Below are 22,316 nucleotides of genomic sequence, written 5' to 3'. Positions count from 1 at the left end.
CTTTGTAAACTTGGAGACAAATCATTGAGATAGAACGAAAAATATGTGGAGTAGTATTTCTAATATAGTAAAATAAAGAATTGATTTGCGTCTAGGACAAGAATATTACTAGAAAGCCCTACTACTTGGTTACACAATGGGAAAATAACTATATAGTACGCCCATGCTAGGTTATTACATCACCGCTTAATGATGTAGTTATAAGGTCAATATGGATAGACGATTAGAGGCTCCGAAGAGCATGATCATATTATTAACTCCGTAAATTAGCAACTAGATAAATAAATTAAGTCAATGAAATATGATACTATACATGAATGTTTAGTATAGTCATAACTCTGGATTTCTCTCGACTAATAATTTCAACCAATTATACTTTCTTTCAATATTTTAATCAAGGAACAACATCAACAACATACCAATAAAATCAATGATGTACACATAATTTTTAGAAAGCAATGCCAATATTTATAGAAGAAGAAATAAATATTTAATTTTTGTACATATAAGTAACTTGTATCCTTGACTCATTTGTTTTACACTAGAAGAGGTCTTGAGTCATGAATATGTTCACGCCAATAGGTATATTTTATCAAGTAATGTCATTTTGTTGAATATTTATTTTCACACATAATATTAATATATATAGTAATTAGGGTTTGAGGAGGGCAGGGCCATAGGCACATATATGTCGGGGTGTTCAATTGGACACCCTTCGTCGGAAAAAAAATACCACATATACAAGAATGTGTGTTTAGACATCTGTAATATAATGAGCCAGAAATTCCTGACTCCGACTTTACCATTACCTCGTGGAGGTAGAGATTGTTTTTGAAAGACTCCGGGTCAAGTGCATCAAACCCAAGTACAACAAGAAGAAAATAATGAAGAAAACATGACAGTGAATAAGAAAAGTAGTATAAAGTCTACAAGAAAGAAACATTAACATTATCAAATAGTGTGCTAATCGAAACACAATAAATAACATTCGACAAAAAGTACAAGGATATGACTAGTATTACGCCAACCTTCGCAAAACAAGACAACATTCTACCCCTACTAACCTCCTACCCTTATACGCGACCTCCACTCCTTTTTAACTTAAGTCATATATTCGATAAAATTAAGTCGTGTCATGTCTAATCATAATCGTAATCTCTTTGATTATTGAAAACACTTGCTTGAAATTACAATATTATAATAAAATAAGTTATTGCTAAATTACAAGGCTATGTACAATCGATATCTAACTTTTTTGAGTCTTATATTATCCATGCATTAATAGCCTATACGTATATTGCTAATATCATAATTTGGTATATATGTATTTTAGGTATGCATCTATGAGCTTGAATCGAGTGCGTGCATTAGACCCCGTCATTTCTACTTCAACTAGTCTTCAATAAGGCCCCTATCCTCAAACTCGTTATTTTTTCTCTTTCTAAAAAAACGATTCCCTACCAATACCATTTCAATAAAACCCTTTCCCCTCTCCCTCTCTCTCTCTCTCTAAAAGAAGTCGATCCCTTTGTTGAAAAGGGAAAGGAGGAGAAAACAATGGCGATTGTGGAGGAAGGTAAGGAGTTTGAGACGTGCGTTGTGTTCGGTGGTCGAGGATTCATCGGCAAACCGCTTGTCGATAGGCTTCTTCGACTCGGCAATTGGATCGTACGAATCGCCGATTCTTTCCCCACTATTCAACTTGAACCCTCCGAGTCCCTCCTTTCCCATGCCCTTTCTTCTGGACGCGCTTCATATCTCCATGTCGATGTTCGTCATAAATCCAATATTATTACAGGTACCACTTCTTACATCTTTTACGGAATGCACAAATTTTCTACATAAGTATATTTGTAGAGTGTAATATTTGTTAGCACGACAATATCTCTGCAATGTGTATAGTGGAAGTACTACTTGTTTGTTAGTCTACTCAATGTGTTGCCTAAAAGATAAACGAATGAGAGTTGTGGTAGGTTGTTGATGAATCCTTGTAATACAGTTGATGCATCATTTTTCAAGTGTCCTGTCAATTGTTGTTATTTATGTATAAAGTGGGAAAGGATACATACCATATGTTGTTCATTGCAAGTTGACGACAATTTGGAACCTTGCACTGTCTTTGTTGGAGGTAATGTGGATGATATTGATGGTGGCACAAACGATCAACACCAAAAGAAGTCAGGGTATTGACAAGCTGAACAACATGCTTTGTGAGGCCACAATACTTTGTCTTTTCTGATCTACTTGGAATGGGAGGAATAGGAGATTGGTCTAGCAAAATGATGAGCCATATATAAATATTGTTAACAAGTCACTTCTAGTTCATATATTTGATGGTGTAAAGGAAAATTTCCAGTTGATCATGTTTGAAACAATCTTAGTGTGATTCAATGATTTTTTTTTGATAACCGTGATGTTTGGACCAGCTTGTGCGCACCTTGAGTAATCTAACGGGGTACCTTTTACCTCCCACCAAGGCTTGGACAGGAAGAAATCACCTTGTGTTTGCCTCCACCAAGTTTTGAACTTGAGACCTCATTGTTCTCAACGCAATTCATCGACCACTAGGCCAAACCTTTAGGTGGTGTGAATTCAATGAATTATGTATTGACTAACTCACAAAATAAAAAAGAAAACAAAAATAAAAGCACGTGACTACTCTTTAAGTTGGAAAATTATGGATTCTGTTTAAGTTACCAAGTTCAAAAAAAATAATTATGGATTCTGTTTTAGTGGACTCAAGTTTTAGGGCCTGTTAAGTGTTGGTCACCATATATGTTAGCTTCTTTTATTGAACATAATTTGAACTCTATTTGAAGGATATGGCTTCAAAATATTGTAGTTCTACTCCCTTACAATTTCTTGAGTTTGGCAATTTGCAGAAACCTCTCTTCTCATAGATAGGGTTAAAACTCAAAACACTATAGTGAAGGTTAGCATGGACCCTACGCAAGGATGATATGCACAAATTGAGAATGATCCAAAGAAAAAATAACTATTTTCTGCATGTATAAGAATGGTCCAAAGAAAAAATAACTATTTTCTGCATGTATAAGAATCTTATTGAACAGGATTTGCTTTTGCTCCTAACTGAATGCTCACTTAAATAGAACAAAAGATGGAATAGGAAGTAACGAGAGAAACATCAAATTATTTGTGGAAATAAACAACAGATTCACATGCATGCACTGGCTAACATTATCATGAAAGTGGTCTATCTCAAATCTGATTCCTGATACCAAATCTCAAGCCCAAATGTGTGATCAATGACAACCTACTCGACCACTCTCCTTTTTCAAAAAGTAAAAAATCCCTACTTGACCACTCATCACTTTATCAAGATGCATGTATCTTGTGTGAATAAATGAAGGAAGAGGTTTTATGATAGAAGATGAGCACTCAGAAGCTGAATATCCTCCTGATTTGTTGAAAGAGAAAATTAAGGCTAATGAAATTATTTTCCTTTCAACTTGGAAGAACGAATATATTTCATGTAGCAGTTTGTATTTGAATCTAAAGCAATAAGGGAATGTATGATAAAATGTTTCTCTTAGTGTGCTAACATGTATGCTTATTTCCATAAGATGTCCAATGATACTTTTGAGCAGGTACTTCCTATGAAATTCCTTCCTCTTTCCTAGCACCCCAAGTGTTTTACATTGCATTGTTGTATGCTCGCTTATTTTAAAACAAAACCATGAAACTTTTCCTTTCATGAAAGTAGTAATTGTGTCCTCAGTTACCGGGCTTATACTCCTACATCATCATTCCAGGCATACACATCACATAAACACCATTATGAAGATTTAAAAGGTGGTCATGGCTTATTAATAATAGCGAAGTACTCCCTAATTTGTATGATGAATGATTGGAAGTACAATATTCTGAGATATGCCACAATGTTCAACAGTATTCTGTAATGGATGATTACTTTTTGCTTAGTTCTTTGCAAGGACATCCAACTAATTCTATCTTTGGTTTTGGGAGGTTTTCTGAATGGGGAAGTAATGATGGGCACTCACTGACCTATTTCCCTATTAATTTGCTTCCCTGTAGGAAGTGTTTATTCTCTTTTAACTTTCTTTTGATTCAACTGCAAGGGATTAAAAGATATTTATTTCGTCCATTCTGCATACTTGGAGAGGGTTAAAAGAATTCTGAGGGAACGAATATTCTTAAACTTATTTTCTGCCTACAAACAAGGGAAAGGTACTACCAGCCCCTTCTAGTCCGCCTCCAGCTATTCCTTCCACTTTCTGTGCTTTCACCCTAAAGAAATGCTGTAGTACTTTTTTCGACAATTAAGAAATGCAGTAGTACTTTTCTTGACAATTAAGAAATGCAGTAGGCCTGTGATCTAGTCAATCAGTTTATGTCGTTTGATTGCTTGTTTGACATTCTTTGTTTATATATAATATATCTAACTTGGCTTTTTGTAGTTTAAGCAGTTTCTAGAGTTTCTTACTTTTTTCTGTACCTTCCTGGAAAACTGTGTTATCCCACTCAAGTAAAGTTGGACTGAGTTTTACTGCATCATATTCTCCCCTGCAGCTATTGATGGTGCATCAGTTGTATTTTACATGGATGCTAGGGATTCATACACTCATGATTTCTATATTAGCTACACAATTATTGTTCAAGGTAATTTTTCATGCCGCAGTCACTTAAGTGAATTGCACATTTTTGCTATTTAAATTTTTGGCGTCCTGATTGAGAATGAATATTATGTCTTTCAGGTGCCAAGAATATCATTTCTGCCTGTCAAGAGTGTAAAGTCAAAAGGCTATTATACAACAGTTCTGCTGATGTAGTTTTGAACAGCTGGCAGGATATACATGGTGGGGATGAGTCCTTACCATATTCCAGTAAAGTAAGTTTCTCAGAGCTTGTTTAACTGAATTTGGAAATTACTAGACTATATTCCTGTCAACCCTCTTCTACATTTGTCATTAGGTCATTATTTTCTTGTTTTCCTCAGTTTCTTCTTTTCACTTTGATGCTTTCTCAATGCAGTTTGTGAACATGGTAACTGATCTTAAGGCTCAAGCAGAGGCTCTAGTTTTAGTTGCAAATGATGCTGATGGCCTTCTTACTTGTGCACTTCGTCCCAGCTATGTTTTTGGACCTGGAGACAATTATCTCTCTTCTTTGCTGGTCGGTGTTGCAAAATCTGGCTGGGGCAAGGTTGGAAGCCTTCTTTTTATTTGCTTTTCTGTTGGTTAAAACCAATCAATTATGTTCCTTCTTTTTGCTAAGCCTGTGTAGATGTGATGGACTAGACCTAAGTTCTTTGTTGTAGCATCAGCATCCAACAAAATTCTTACTAAACTCGTTAGATGCTTCAAATCTTTATGGAACTTCTCTTTCTCTGCTCTTTGTTACCAGTATCCTTCGTTTTCCTTGTGGAAGTAGGCAAATAGGAATTGGTGTAGAAATTAGAATTTGCAGCATGTTTTGTGTCAGGAACCACCTTGGGATGTACGTCGAATAAAAGAGGAAAAAGATCATAGACTCCTCTCACGTCACAATTTTAGTCATTATGGAGGTGTAATATTCTGATCTAGCATTTTTTAACTGTGTTTAGTCTTTGTATACATACTTTTTGAATAAGTAATAGACATTCTCATTTCAGTTTATTATAGGACTTGGTGACAATATGACTGACTTCACCTATGTGGAGAATGTTGCCTATGCGCATATATGTGCAGAAAAAGCTCTAAGTTCTAGGGGGAGCCATGTATGTGGCAAGGTACGGATTTTTAGCTATCTCTATTCGATGTTTCCTTTTGATGTGGTTAATATATTTACAGTGTGATGCCATGCATTGTAGGCCTTTTTCATCACTAATCTCAAGCCGATGAAGTTCAAGGATTTTGTATCTCTTGTATTTCAGAGATTGGGATATCAAAGGTAAGGTAGCTGGCATACTATTCTCTTACGTCTATATTTATTGATGATGCTCCCATCGACAGGAGGTCTATTTATGATTTTTTAAAAATATGTGTCGATTAGGTGAATAGCAGTCATGACTATTGACTGTACTGTGGTTCCTGCTTGTTGCAAAACTCTACCTCCCATCATGACTAACATCCTAGCTAAACAAGTTTGTCAAGTGCTAACAAATTTTCTTTGTTGTTATCTTTCTGATTTTATGGTTTGTGAAGGCTATCAAACTCTAACTTGGTCGTTATCTTCATCTCCAGTCCGTAATTCAGAATTTGCAATGGTATTTATGTGAGTAAAGATGGAATGACAAAGAGTCTTCTTGTACAATTTATTTGGCTAGAGAATTCTCTTTGATTATCTTATTTTATTCTGTCTCTTCATTTGTCTTTGATGAAGAGGTGTAATTAGTCAAAATCTTCTCTATCTCTCTCTCTGTGACACCGGTGGTGTCTACTTGAGTGCACCTTGACTATTGCTTCAAGTACCTGCATCTTCCCAGTGAATCTGAATATCCGATAAAGGCCTGCCCACCAATGTTGGGCTTTTAGGCAAATGGAAAGAAATCACCGAGCTTTTTTGCCCAAATTAGTCAGTATTGTTCCAAGTAATTCTCTTTTCATCCATTACTTCTTGTTACACGTCATTCTTCTCCCTTTTTCTTGTACTACTTCCCCTCTTTACATATGTCGCTGTCTTCACCACTAGCTATTGCATATACTGTTGATACTTGAATAAATGTTACTCTTAAGTTGTCTATTTGGTGACTTTCTTGGCTGGTCATAGTGTATTGTCTTAATTCTTGACTTACATCTTTCTTTCTTTTGTTGATTTTGTAGCTTTGCTCCTTCCCTTCCATTATGGATTTTGTGATGTGGCTTCCTGAAACATTCGGTGCTTTCTGATTGCAGGTCGATTATCAAGATTCCTGCTATGGTTACCCAATATATTACTTTGATCATAAAATGGATCAGTTCAAGGATGAGCAACTGGAGTACTGAGAATGTGCCAGTTTTTGATATTATTGAATTAGCATTGTGCCATAGGAGATTTAATTGCTCGGCAGCTCAGAAATACATTGGATATTCTCCAGTTGTTTCCCTTGAAGTATGTTTGATCCTTATTTTTATCATTAGCTGTAAACAGTGACTAAACAACTGCTCTCTGTCTCATATTGTTCTGTTGGGACTTAAATTATTCTCTTTGATTACAATATTTTCAAATAAAAGAATTTTAATCTTAACTATGAAAATTTGTAATTTTGTAATACTTCTCCAAATATGTAAATGTCACTTCCAAGAAAATAAATTAGTAAGAAACCAATATTTGTGTTCACTTCCAAATCTCTTCTTTGCTTTTCTAAGAAGCTTTACTTTTCTTTAAGTTGCCCTAGTTCGTTGATAAGTATGCAGATTTTGTTGTAAGTAGCCTAAATTTGTTGATCTGTGCTGAAAATATGGTTGAGATTTGGGTTGCTTTTGAATGTGCTATAGGGCTTATACTATTTTTTTTTTTGGACATGACTCACCTGCTTATTACAGACGTGAAACTCTGATACAGGAAGGAGTTGCGCTAACGGCCAAGTCCTCTCATTTAACCAGAGAGTCATCTTTCTCAAGCTATAGCGACACCGATGAGGAGTCAAAAGTGCATAAACTTCTAGGAGGTGGAAAAGGTTGGTATGTTACTTTGTGAAATTTCTTGCCTTGCAGAAGTGTGGTTTTCTAGTTTATTTGATTTAGTGGAAATACAAAAATAAACCCTCTAGGCATTTTTCTTCACCTAAAAGCTACATTTTTTTCATGAACTGGTAGAGAGAACTGACTTGCCACAGTTTTCTCTAACGCCCATTTTCCAGAACTTCTCTCAGGAGAAAGTATTGTGTTTGACCACAATAGGCATGCTCGAGTTTGGTGTTTTGACCACAATAGTCATGCTCGAATTTGGTGTTTTGACCCAATTCTGGTGTGCTTCTGAGACTGAATTTGAGTTTGCATCTTAGAATTGGTTTTAAGCACATCACAGAAACTTCCTTGGCAACCCAAATATAGAGCGACATCAAATTTAGGAGAAAATTTTGTATACCCATAGATTCTAATAGACTAAGGGGTCGTTTGGTTTGAATACTAGTTATATTGGGATTAATTATGCTGGGATAAGTTATATTGAGATAAGTTATGCTAGGATAAGTTACGTTGGGATTAGTTTTTATTGCTTGTTTGGTTTGTCATATTCAAACTAATATTCATTGTATAATTTTTGAGAATAAGTTGTTTGTTTACAAAAATACCCTCACCTTATTTAGTTTTTGTTTTTTGCATTTTCTTTGCAAGCTTTAGTTATTTATTCTTAAAAATAAAATTTCCATCTTATTTAGCTTAAATATTTTTGTGTGTGCATTTCCATGATTGTGCCGTATGTTTAAAATTTAAACGTTCATCTTATTTAACTTAAAAATTAAACTTTCATCTTATCTAGCTTAAAAATAAAATGTTCATCTTATTTAGCTTAAAAATAAGATTTTGATCTTATTTAGCTTAAAAATAAAACTTTCATCTTATTTAGTTTAAAAATAAAACTTTCATCTTATTTAGCTTAAAAATAAAACTTTCATTTTAAGTTTATTAAAGTAAAAGAAAATTTATTATTAAAGTTATCTACATTTTAATTATAGATAAAATATAATTTTTAAGTGAGTAATAAACTATTTAATGAAAAATATGTAATTTAGTAGTGGAGTGAACATTTTAAGAGAAATCAAAATATAAATAAACATAATAATTACACAAATAAATTCAACTTATAATATATTCATAAATAAAAATTGTATTTTTAAAATGTAAATTTTTAATAGAAAAATATATTTATCATAAAAACATCGAATAACTAAGGTTGTGAATGTTATTATGTTGTTAAAAATTATGTTAATATGTATGAATGTAAAAGTGGTGTATAAAAGAGAGTTTAAGGGGGGGTATTTTTGTTAATTTACACACTTTATCCCATTGGATTACTATACCACCCCTAGTGAGGGATAACTTATCCCAGGACTAATTGTTAATCCTGGGATTAGTTATCCCTACCTTTGCAACCAAACAATGAATTAAGGGCCACTAAAAAGTTATCTCAGGATTAATATATCTTATCCATCACACCAAACGACCCCTAAGTATTAATATTGTTACTATTGTACAGTTGCAGCTTTTTCTTTTTGTGGGATGAGGGGTTGTGGTTAAAGTTTTCTTATGCCAGTCTGATTCTACTTCTCGCTTTTGTTCTGCATCTGCCAAATTGATTATTGAAATCACAGTTCTTCATTGTACCATCTTGGTTACCTCTAAATAACAATATATAATGTTAGTGCAGTTGCAGAAATTTTATTGTGGAGAGATGAGCAGAGAACATTTACTTGTTTCCTTTTGCTGGTTTTCATCCATTACTGGTTCTTCCTGGCCGGGAGGAGTTTTCTTTCATCTCTTTCCCAGCTTCTACTGATGATTGCTGTTGCTCTCTGGGGATACAGCATTCTTCCACCAACAATGTAAGTAAGCCACTGAATATACTGTCTTTAAATGTTTTGAATAGAAAGCTGTCCTAAAAGAAATGTTTGGACAGACAAGTCCTATCATATCTTCATCAAGGAGATGAAATTTTTTGGTATATTATTTTTTTTTATGCGACAACTGGATATAAATCATATTCTTAGGACGTGTCATGCGATCCCTAATATGAACCTTAATGCATTGAAGTTATAAAATAGAATAGTATATGTGACATGTTAGATATATATGCAACTGAAGTGAGTGCTTCCCTGAACACCTCCCACATGAAGTAAAATAAAAGGTGAAAAGAACTGATTGATGCTACTTCATCCTGTTGTAAGGGTGAATCAGAACACTACAAATCCTTTAACATTACTTTTACCTGTAGGTCCAACATCTTCCCTTTTTAAGTAGGGATGGCAATGGGGTGGGGCGGTTGCGGGGCAAGGCAGGTCTAAGTCTAACCTTAAGCGGGGCAGTTGCGGGGCGGGTTGGAGTAATTTTTTTAAGAAATTAAGCAGGGCGAAGCGGGTTGAAATATTTTTCTCACTTTTCTTAATCTCTCGGCTCTTAACTGTTAGTCTATTACCATCTTCACTCTTTCTCTATGGTTTTCAAAGAAGTACTCAAATTTAGTTCAGGAAATTTTAATTGAAATGATTTGTAAACAAAATAGAATTTATTTATGATATATGAGGTGTAGAAACTGTTTAATTGGTGTGTTTTAACAAAACAACAACTAAGAAAATAATTAAACTAGATCTTCACTGTTAAAAACATATAATAAAAAGTTAAATTTGTGTACTGTTTTAGCAAATAACATAATAAAGAAAAGAAAAAAAATTGATATAACATAAGTGAGGCGGGTTAAGAATAGAAAAAAATGTTAAGCGGGGTAGGGCGGGGCGGATTAAAATTTTGCGGGTTAAGCTTCCACCCGCCCCATTGCCATCCCTATTTTTAAGTCTTCCTAACTCTGTTGTGTCAGCTCAACTGAATAATATGTGCAAATCAGGACACCCATCATTATAGAAAAAGGAAAATATTTGAGAAAATTTTAAAAATATACAGCCCAGCACCACAAATTACACCCATGTAGCCACATTTTCAGTTTCCACCCACATAGCCAACTTTTTTTTAGCAACAATGTTTATACATCTGGTGTACAACATTATACAATATTATACAATAATATGCATTTACCTTAAAATAATGTAGCAATCTTGTATAGAAGTGTATAATAGTGTACAAGAGGTGTTTATACCTATGATGCTCGGATTTCAGTGCAAGTAACCAATCTAGGTGTGGATCTAGAGGTTGAATCCTTCATAATCTAAATTTTAAGATTCGGGGGTACGGATATGGGTCAAGGGATTTGGCTTTAAATAGTTCAAAATTCTTAAAAAATCTATAAAGATAGCCTAAAAGGTTGTGAGGTGAAGCCAACAATTCAATCTTTCATTTTGAGAATTTCTCAAGTTGTAGGCACTAACAGGCAACGGCTACAACTCGATTTCCATTTTCCATTTTTCCTCTATTTTTGTCATGGATTGTGGTCATAGTACTCAATCTCAGTTGACCGCTCCCCGTACGAATCCCACACTTACTATTACCAAACGTCATGTCGACAGGAGTGTGGCGGCTAAATGAATAGTCCCCACAACATAGGTTTATACACACTTTTACATTGTTATATAAGATTATACAAACTTCTACAAAAACTGGGTTTCATCTCCTATGAACTTCAACCACAAAACTCCATCCTAACTGTGTTAAATCTTCATTGAATAGCTTAAAGTTCTAACCACAACTTCCAAATAACATCCGCAATGAGCCTCAGTCATCAATTTGCCAAAAATTTCAACAAATCACAAAATTCACAATGGGTTTTCAAGCTTTTGAAAACCCCAATGATGGCGGGTTCCTAAGTTTCAACTCTTTCACCCAACAATGTTTTAATCTGTGATAATAAACATGAATTTCACTATCAATCAGTTTCTAAGCATCAAAAAATGAAAATCATGATCACAAATTCAGAAATTATTGTTTTTTCCCCAATTATTTTAAATTATATAAGTAATGGATTAAATAGGCTATGATCTGAAAATGGGCTAAATAGGGTAAGCTTAGCCAAGTAATGTAGAGTGTAAAAATCTCAAAATATTATGTGGAATTTCATGGGGATATAGGCCCGTTCTTTGTTTTCCTCTATTTTAAAAATTGCCTATGAATTGTTTAAATAATCTATTCCCAATTAGGAGCTTTTGATGATTCACAGCATTATATCATAATGAACTTACCGGCTTCCAGTTCCCTGTTTTTAGGTTTCAGAATTTTTTATATTGTTTTGATAAAAGGTTTCAGTAGTTATTTTATGCATGGGATGCTTGTATTCCTCCAATAATGACGTCTTTGCTGCAGATATGGGATTTCAGTTCCCAGAATATCATGGTCCTTCTTTGAGATCTCTGAAGTGGATATGAGAAATTGCTTTTACAACGTAGCATATATGTGGAACAGAGTGAGTCATTTAGCAAGGTTACTTGCCCAAGGAGAGGATTGGCATATATTTCTGAAGGTGTGTACTAAATGAATTCATGTTCGTACTTCCGTTTTACTAATTTTAAATTGAGCAAGTGTTCTCCATAAATTGAGTTTGCTTAGCCTTAATAGTGTTTTTGGATGATTTCCACATGGTTTTTCAAATACTCCAGATCTAGTGTCTGAGTTCTCCTCTCCAATCTTCAAAAAGGCCAAACAATTTTTTTTTTCAAAAACTCGAATAACGTCAAACAAATGGGCGGCATTGATCATTCCTAGAAGTTATATTGCACTTCGTGTAAGTAATTAGAACTGAGAGTTGGGTAAAACAAACGAATTTAAGCTTTTGGATGTGTGCCAAAAGAAACTAATCGTAGACAATAGATTTAGCAGATGAAGTATCAAGAAGAGTGAGACATTTGACCTTGGGAAAAGAAACTGATTGTGAGATACATTAGACCTCATCTATTTGATGATTAATTAGAATGGACATGTTAAAATGGCTATCAATTGGGTCAGACTGCAAATAGTGTTTGTAGTCTGTCCTTGAATCTACTGTTTAGGTTGTGTTGCACCTCTAAAAGTTTTCTTATTTTCTGCAGGCTGCAATACCCCTATATGTTTTGAAGTTGGTTATTTCGGATTGCTTGACTTTTGCACTTGGTATAGGTATGTGTTACGCTACATTTTTATGCTTAATGGTTGCATTGAAGTCCATATCTGGTAGTTTGTTTACATGACTCAAAACCACTGCAGCGCTAGCACTGGCATTCACTTCATTCCTCATTTATGAGCAGTATGAGGATGAAATTGATAGTACAGCAAATGTAATATTCAGCATATCAAAAGTTGCCTTTACCCTGCTGATGAGGAGGTTACCCTTGCCTCCGGCATTGCTCCATTCTGATTCAGAAATCCAATCTTCTAGATTGAATATCAAGCAATGAGGTGTGCTAATGCTTTACTCACTCGTAACAACATACAGAGTAAGAGTGGTGTACATCTTCCTGGCTCAGTTTCCTTATTTAGATTGTGTGACCTCTTGTACAAGTAGTTTGTTTACCCAATATGTAAAGGGTCGGTTGATCTGTATCCTATTGAGAAACTCAAGTCCCCCACCACCTCATTCCTCCCATACAACACTAGGGCTACAAAAAAAAAAAATTGGGAAGTTTAAAAGAAAAGAAATAAGACTTCCCCCCGCCTCTGTGAGGATAGGCTTTGTTCCTTCTGGCTGAGATAGATCCTAAATGATGACAAAATAGTGGATAAATGCTCTGCTTGGATACAAATTATGCTTGCCACTTTCTTACTGTTGTGTGATTATTTCAATGTCCTTTTAATGTTATACCTGAAGAAAAATATGATATCCTTTTAGAGAAGTAACCCATCTTGTAGAAGGGTGCATCTTTCAAATTCCCTTTCTGCTTATTTTATTTTTAACCCCTACTGTTACTATTATTGTTTGTTTCCTTCCTCCCATCTGTTCCGGCAGGCTATTTGCTGTCAAGTGGCATATATCTTCTATTTATCAATATTACTTCATAAGTGGAAATTTTCAATATCAAAATGTCGATTGACCAAAACTCGTATGTAGGGGTCCAATGATTTTGTTAGCTTACAATGAAATACAACTTTTCTGATACCTTTCTATTAAAATATATATAATCATACACTTTAATAAAATCGGAATGACTTTGGGAGATTCATGTACTTATCTTGGATTGTAATCCTGATCCTTGTTGAACACTTGAACTTGATCAAAATATGGATTTTAAAACCCATCTTCGATCGTTGATTAAATATTTTACATTCAGAAAAAGAAGATTAAATAACAATAAAAAAAAACAACTTTTAAAAACTTCTTCTTCTCCATCTCCCAGGCCCTTACCTCCATCCCCCTCCCCCCAAATCTTTTTGGAATTCCCCATGTTCCTTGACCTTACCCTCTCCAAGTCTTCTTCTTTCTTTTCCTATTTCTTCCTACATTGTCATTGATTTAAGTTAATTTTTTTGTATTTTTTAGTGATAGTGCCATGGTTTTTTAAAGGCTTGTGAATTCCTGCATATTAGGTTTATGTTTCCACTCTTCATACGTTCTTGTGCTAAGATGGGTTGTTTAGATTTGGATTATATAGGTCATGTATAATCTCTTTTACTTTAAAAGCAGAAGGTCTTAAAAAGGGGAAACTACAAATGTTTTTACCATATGTACTAATTCTCTTTATAATTTGAAATGACTGTATTTTATTTTACAATTTAATAATTCCATATTAGATTTAAGTTAGATACATGTGAATCATACTAAATACACACTATATACATGTATTTGATATGATTCATATGTATCTGTGAGATACCAGATGCGCGAGCGAGATATGAGAATGATGAGTGAGACGGGAGGGAGGCAAGAGAAACTTCTTTATGCATACGAGATACTTGTGAAGCACATTTGATATACCTATACATGTATTTAATGTGATTTGCATGTATCTGGGGTAGCAGATACAAGAGCACGATATTAGAGTCGTGAACGGGGTGGGAGAGAGGCAGGCAATATTTGTCTATGTATTTCAGATACATGTGAGTTACTCTATGTACATGAATATGAGATACCAAATAGTAGAGCGAGATATGATAGTGACGAGCAGAGGGGAGGGAGGAGGGCAAGATTTGTCTATGTATTTCATATACGAATCACATTATATACACACACTATATACATGTATTTGGTGTGATTTACATATATTTGAGATACCAAATATCGGAGCGAGATATGAGAGTGGCGAGCGAAATGAGAGGAAGACGAGCGAGATTTGTTTATGTAAATAGAATACCTAGCGTCATATGGACAGAAGAAGTACCAATGATGAACAAGGTTGAAAACCTTCAGTATGCTATTATCGAGAAGTTCTCATATGAATGGCCTAAACTGGAGGAGGCACGTACTAAAATTTCTAAACAATGTAATATTAAAGGGGAGTGCAGAATTGGTCTACTGAGACATAGACATGTATTGTTGAGGTTTAGTTGGATGGAAAATTATCACGATCTAAAAATAGACGTGATGACACTCGTCTTATCCTATCAAACAAGTTAGCCTAAATCCAAATATAATGATAAAAATATGAAAGTAAAATAAGACTGAAAATTTAACAATAATTGCCAACCCTACCCCCACCTCCACCCCGGACACTTCCCCCCAGCCATCCTTAGACCCTCCTATTTTATTTTTTTTATTTTAAAAAACAAATAGTGCATTAGAGATTTTTACGATAAGTGAGTGATATATAGGTATATATGGATTTTCATGTTTATTCATTCTGTCCATATTTGTATGAGCTTAAATAGATTTCATATTTACCCATTTAAAAAAATATGAGTGATCCATTTAATTTAATATGAAAAAATGGATTTATTTCATTTATATGGGTTGAAATTGTCACCCTACATGTATCTCCAAAATAGGTTGAATCAACATTAAATGTGCTCCTACATGCTGTGGGTGAGGACTGCAATGAATTAAAAGGTTAAATGGAATTATTTTGACTAGTAGAGTAATATGTCTTAAATTATTTTGACTATACCTCTAAATTATAATGTTCCTTAATTCCATGAGGCTATTTATTTTAGAAAAATGATAAATAAAAGTATCCATAAAATTAGCTCTCGAGTCCTAAGTATAAACTGAGAAAATGAAAAAAATATGGTCTTAATAATAAAATGACCTTATTCGAAATGTTTTTTCTTTGCAAAATTTTCCAAAAAAAATAATAATTATGAAAAATATAAAGAATTATATTCACATGATTGATTGATAATTGATAAAGCGTAAAAAGTGTAAGGGAGAAATGAAAATTTAGAGGAGCATGTACGAAGATGACTTATGATATACAACTTCTTTAAGTAATAGTGATAACTTAATAAAATTAATCAACTTACGTTTAATTTTTTGGCATTTCATTTAATATAAACAATAAATATTACAATCCCTTATTTTTTTGAGGTACAAAGGTATTTCTATTAAGTGGTAGACAAATATTAAATAGTGCAAAAGATCATATTATGAGAGGTAATACATTGTATGAGATATTATATGTTTCTTTTATAGATAATGATTATCTTGTAAGTTGCAACTGATTTAGATTTGAAGAGGCAAAACAATATAATTGGTAGATTTGAAGAGGCAAAACAATATAATTGGCAGTAAAGATTTAGTGTTTTTTTTTGTTTGTTAAAGCAGTAAAGATTTTGATATGTAAGCCTTGTTTTATGATTCAGTTACTAATTCTTAAGTTACTAATTAACAAAAGTGGAGCTATTGGACTTCAATTATGTAATTAAAATAGACATTTAATTAAATTTTGATTTAGTAAAGGGGCAAAGTGGTAACACAACTTTATAGGAAGGAGCTTTCCAGTGTCCCTTATTATTATTACAATTTTTTTTTATATGTTTAAAAAGTTGAGTTATAAAATAGAAAATGTTGAAATAAACAATATTAATTTTATCATTTACATTTTATTCATAAAAAAAAAATCATAAAATGGAAGGTGCATTTGCTATCAAACAAGAAATATGTGAAACTAATTAAGATAATATAGTCTCTCGTGGTATGAATATGTCGATTTAAATATATGTAAAACCTTTAATGAAATTATCAAAGGTAAGAGACAAATTTAGAAGGGGTAACAACAAACATATTTTTTAAATGATCTCTATTTTTAATATGAATAAATTTTATCATTAAAATATGTATTGTCAAAAAAATAAATGTCAATTACATATTGTACATACTACAACAAAAAGGTCCTAAAATTTCAACCAAATAAATGGCTGCATTTTTCTGAAAATTTTGGCTCGAACCAGCACTAACTTGGCAGAATAACAATGACTTGTGATGAGTCTACCGATCTACATACAAGTATAGAAGAAAGAAAATTCGATGATTGAGGTTAGGGGTTGTGATTTTTTGTAGGGATAAAATAACTATTAGTGACAGAACTTTGATTAGTGTTTTACCACACATGTGATAATTAATGGCTTGGGAATGTAATGTGAAAGATTGTTCGTTCATGCTATAATTAATGTTTATTTTACAAATGATAGTAATGACAATGTAATGACTCGAATGGTCATTTTGAGAAATTTTCACAATATTGTCGTTTTAGCTCTCCTGATATCAATCCCGAGTCATTTTTGATTGGATTTTGAAATTGGTTTCGAGCTTTGAGTAAAAAGTTGTGAATTCTGAGAGTTTTTGAATTTGAAAGGCAAAAGTTGTTAAAGAGTGATTTTTGGTATCTTTTGGAGATTCGAGAGTCAGAATGGAATTCTGTCGATTCCATCTGTCTCGAAATGTGGAAATCGGTCTAAGAGAGTTGTTGGTTTCAAATTTGGAGTCTTTTTGAGGATTTGAGGTCCTAAGTTGGAAATTTGTTGAGATTTTAGCCTTTGGATTGACTTTGGTCAACATTCAGGGTTTGGATGCTCGTATTGAATTTTCAACAGTTCTGTTGAATTTGGGGGATGATTTTAGGCCTAGAAGAGGTCTTGATGGAGTTTTTAGAGGTCCCGAACTTGATTTAACCTTTTTAGATATTATGATTAGTTCCTTGTGACTTACACGGGTCTCGGGTCAAGAAGACCTGAGATTTGTGTTTCGATGGTTTCATTGTGTCTGGAACATTGAGTATAGTCAAGTTGCATGTATGATTTATGTGTACGAAATTTCAAACGAATCCCGAGAGTTCATTCGATGATTTTGTTATTGGCAGTGTGTTGCTGGTGTCTGATGCCTTTGCTTTTGCGATGGGATCTTCACTTTCACAAAGATCATGTTAGCAAGGTGGGCTGACCCTCGCTTTCACGACCTTCACTTCAGCGAAGGTCGGCTCGCAAAAGCGATGGACAATCACTAGGCGGTTCGCAAATGCGATGGTTACGTAAGAGAACATGGGTCTGCTTCTGTGATATCAGAGAGGGTTTTGACTTGCAATTTTAGGGTTTTACCCCATTTTCCTCATTTTGAGTTTTGAAAAACCCTTGGAGGAGATATTAAAGAGATCTCCTATGCTAAATCATTTGAGTTAGCATTTGTGACCTTAGAACTTCAATTCCCTTTCATCATTAAAGGATTTTAAAATCAAAGCTTGGAATTTTCATTGACAAATGAAAAAGTTTTTCAAGAACTTGAGTTCTAAAGTAAAATGGTGATTGTGAACAGATTTTAAGCCACTTTTTCAAAATAATTTTCACCAATGAGTTCCAAAAGCATTGGGTAATGTTTTCAAGTAAAGTTTTTTGGATTCAAACCTTATTTTTTGGATTTGGATTTTTGAGTTGAATTGACCCATTTTCAAAGTGTATGTTAAGGGTGTTGTTATTTCTAGAATCTAATTGTGTTTACTTGTTTGAACTAGATTGTGTGGCTTTGAACATTGTTCTGAAAGGGAAGTGTGACACCCCGACTTTTCGAAACGTCTAAATTAACTCGTACCTTCGTGGAAAGACAAAGAGGCTGAGTAATACATTAAGAATGATGTGGTCTGTCATATTTTAAGTGTTCAAGGGTTGTATCTCAAGTTTTGAAGTAAGGTAAGTCGCAAAATAAAAGTTGGTGAAAGTTATCGTAAGTTCCTTTTTAACGATTTCTCTGAAATTTGGGTCAAATGTCTCGGAAGTTTTCTCCCAATATATAAAGAGTTATGGGGTCCACGACCCATTAAATCAAAGGTCTACGAGTGTAGTTTCGAATGCATCAAACAGTTTGTTCATACGACTTCAGAATAGAGAGATATTCGTGTTTTCGCAAGACTGCGCAAGCAGGCACATGAGGTGGATCCCCTAAGTCGGTGGAAGCTTTAAAGATAGCATCTTCTTCATTTTTCTTCATTCAAATCGTAAGAAACCCACGAAAATAAGATAAATTCTCCTCAAATCATCCTTGTGTGTTCATGATCTCTTCTTGGCTCCTTATCGAAAATTGTCCTACTTCACGAGCTCATCGTTTTGGTATAGTTTTCATGGTGAATTGATCGGTGTAGCTCTGTGGAGGTTGTGGCAGCAAAGTTTTTTCAGTGGTTTGATTTTATTTAAGTGTTCTGGGCGTGTAAGGAAAGGTAGGAACCATCTTTTATTAGTTTATCGATACCTTAGGTCTTGGATAGTATTTACGATAGGAATCCGTATCGATTGTCGTAGTAATTCTTGTCCTTAATTACTGATTAATTTTACCTTTTTTTTAGTGTTGCAGTGGTGCGGACAGAGGTATTTTCAGCATAAATTATAAAGGAAAAGGTATGTTAAAGCTATTCCCTTCGTTCGGCATGTTTCCTTAGAGCTTAGGAGTAATATAGTAGGGTAGTTAATATTGGTGATCTTGTAGATGTAATTGTGAATGGTTGGCTGATTGAGTGGTTATAAACCCTCATTATAGGGACTCATAATCTGTTAAAGAACGACTTGGAAACTATATATATATATATATATATATATATTGTTTATAGCTAAATTGCTCACCTTTAGCTTATTCAATTGTTTGTTGTCGCCCTTAAGGTTATTGTGGTTAGCTGTTGAGCTATGAACTGCCTATGGGGGCTATGATGTTGTCTAATAGGACTATATTATTGCCTAAGAGGGCTATGTGTTGCCCACAGGGATATATTAATGCCAAAGAGTGTTATATGTTACCTACGGGGCTATTTTGACGTCAAAGAGGGCTATGTGTTGCCTACAGGGCTATGTGACGCAAAAGAGGGCTACATGTAGCCCACAAAGCTATGATGTTGCCTAAGAGGGATATGCGCTGCCTACGGGGATATATCGTTGCCAAAAAGGGCTATCTGACTTCTTACAAAGACAAGGGGCTACCAATAGGGTTATGTAGATTTTGGCACCTTCTGGGCTTATGGGGGCCTAGGTAGGTGGTATGTTATTTGTACCTACCGAGCTTATGGGGGCTTGGTTAGGTTGCTGTTTGATCATTATTGTATTTTTTAGATTCAGTAGTGGGTTAGCATGCTTATCTAAATTTGATTTCCTTACCTGATTGCTTTTGGTATATTATGATACTTGCTCATTTAGTCTATAGCCTTTCATACTCTGTACATTATTTTGTACTGACGCCCCATTGCCTGGAGGCGCTGCATTCATGTATGCAGGACCCGACAGACGACCCAGTAGACCTCCTCAGCAACAGGATTGACTTCTATCTGGTTGGCTAGCCCTTTTCCTCCGGAGCTGCCAGAGTTGGGAGGTTTGTTAGCTTTTGTTGTATATATTTTTATGGGTAGGCTGGGGCCTTGTCCTGCCAATCTTTACTACTCTTAGAGGCTTGTAGACTAGTGTGTGGGGGTGTACAACTGCATTATGGCTATCCTGGCCTAGTTTGTAAGTTTGTTGATGCTTGTTAGTTGTTTGATGTATTGTATTGATATATACCTGCTTTCAGTTTCGCTATAGAGATCATGGTGACCATGACGGTCCAATCAGGACTTCTGTGCTAGCTGACTATTTTTGTATATGAACTCTTGGGAGTAGTTGTTTCTTTTATAGATCTGTTGACAGGGGCCTTGCCGACCGAGAGATTAATTTTAAGCCGAGATATACTTATTTGTTTTCTTGATTGCGTGTGGCTGTCATGCGCTAGTAGCAAATGGTTCAACAGGGTCGGCTCGGGCCTGCGTTCTGGCATTAGGAGCCAGTTGTGCCCCTTGAGTTTGGGGCGTGACAAACTTGGTATTAGAGCAATGTCGTATCCTAGGGAGTCTGCAGGCCGTGTTTAGTTGAGTCTTGTTTATAAATATGTTGTGCACCACATTCGATAAGCAAGAAGCTATCGGGCATGTTAGAATTATTATCCTTCTTTTGCTCACCTCTATAGAGCGGTGTCTTAAGGGTTGAGATTTCTGGCTTATAATTGATATTTGTATGCAGATAGAGATGGCTGACACCATACAAACCATAGCTAGCCAGGGGTAGATACAGCTGTAGGCGAGGGTACTGGCAAGGTACCACAGGTGGAGGTAGCCCATTGTGAGACCTATGGGGATACAACTTCTCAGCCCCTATAGCTTCTCCACCGCTTCAGGAGCCTCCGAGGGCTACAGGACCCCCGACTCCACCAGTAGTACCACATCTTGTTCCTCCTATTCCATCTGACCAGGATTTCAAGAGTGCAGTATGTATATTAGCACAATTAGTAGCTGCACAACGCCAGCCAGTTGCACCAGATATTGCCGGACCTTCTAAAGGGCCTGAAAGTTCGAGAGTTTGTGAATTTCTTGCCTTGAATCCTCCACAGTTTACAGGGACAGATGGCAGAGATGACCCTCAACACTTTGTTGATCGGCTTGATAGGATCTTCAAAGTCATGCATGCCTAAGGGATTGAGTCAGTTGCGTTAGCAACATTTCGATTGCGTGATATTGCAGTATTTTGGTACGAAAGCTGGGAGAGATCTAGGGGAAAAGATGCATCTCTACCCACTTGGGATAGCTTTGCAGAAGCTTTCATAGATCACTATTTGCCTCGAGAGATTAGGGATGGTCGGGTGGACCAGTTTCTGAACCTCCGACAGGGAAGCATGAGTGTGTGAGAGTACGGGATGAGATTTGATTCATTGGCTAGATATGCACCAGCATTTGTTGATACGATGAACGACAAGGTGCGTAGATTTGTGGGAAGGCTTGACTCAAACTATATCGACGCTTGTTCTACTGTTGAACTAAATGATAATATGGATATCTCGCGAATTCAGGCCTTTGCACAAGGCATAGAGGATCGCCGACATCTACAGTATATGACTTAGAGGGTCGAGAGAGAGAGACAGAAGAGGGATAGGCCCGCTGGTTCACATAGAGATTTTCAGGGTGGTCCCAGACCTCGATATTCTAGTAGGCCACCTAGACCTCCACCACAGCAGTTCCAGGGTAGTAGATTTGATCTTTAGGGACATTCAGGACAATGTGAGGGTTCATGAGCATCAGACTCTAAGTAACAGAGAGGCTCAGGCCAGGCTAGGACAGCACCGCTGCGTTGCGCTACTTGCGGTATGGTGCATTTTAGGAGGTGCATGCATGGTTCCACATGTTGTTATTCCTGTGGACAGTAGGGGCATGGGTGGAGGAACTGCCCGACCATAGGTCAGGGTGGTATAGGTCAGTCGACTGGGTCAGTAGTAGGTTCCTCCTCATTAGCACAGTCTACATGGCATGGACCCCAGACTTCAGCAGGTAGAGGCAGAGGCTGGGGCAGAGAGGGAGCATCTAGTTCTGGTAGTGGCCAGAA

At 35.4% G+C, this 22,316-nt stretch overlaps 1 protein-coding gene across 1 annotated transcript; it reads left to right on the top strand.

Moving 5' to 3' along the window:
* Positions 1-1,423: 1,423 nt before the first annotated feature.
* On the top strand, positions 1,424-13,164 carry LOC125823421 (3beta-hydroxysteroid-dehydrogenase/decarboxylase). The gene is made up of 12 exons (XM_049502806.1): positions 1,424-1,798; positions 4,552-4,641; positions 4,737-4,870; positions 5,014-5,184; positions 5,633-5,749; positions 5,831-5,910; positions 6,855-7,050; positions 7,504-7,618; positions 9,310-9,484; positions 11,907-12,063; positions 12,629-12,695; positions 12,783-13,164. Exons 1-12 carry the CDS (start codon positions 1,558-1,560, stop codon positions 12,971-12,973), a joined length of 1,734 nt encoding a protein of 577 aa, XP_049358763.1. The 5' UTR covers positions 1,424-1,557; the 3' UTR covers positions 12,974-13,164.
* The last annotated feature ends 9,152 nt before the right edge of the window (positions 13,165-22,316 follow it).

The sequence above is a fragment of the Solanum verrucosum genome, unplaced genomic scaffold (assembly GCF_900185275.1).
Source record: "Solanum verrucosum unplaced genomic scaffold, falcon-dt-bn FXZP01000012.1, whole genome shotgun sequence".
NCBI classification, from domain to species: domain Eukaryota; kingdom Viridiplantae; phylum Streptophyta; class Magnoliopsida; order Solanales; family Solanaceae; genus Solanum; species Solanum verrucosum.
Note: the sequence above shows the minus strand (reverse complement) of the source record. Positions and strands in the feature narration are given on the sequence as shown.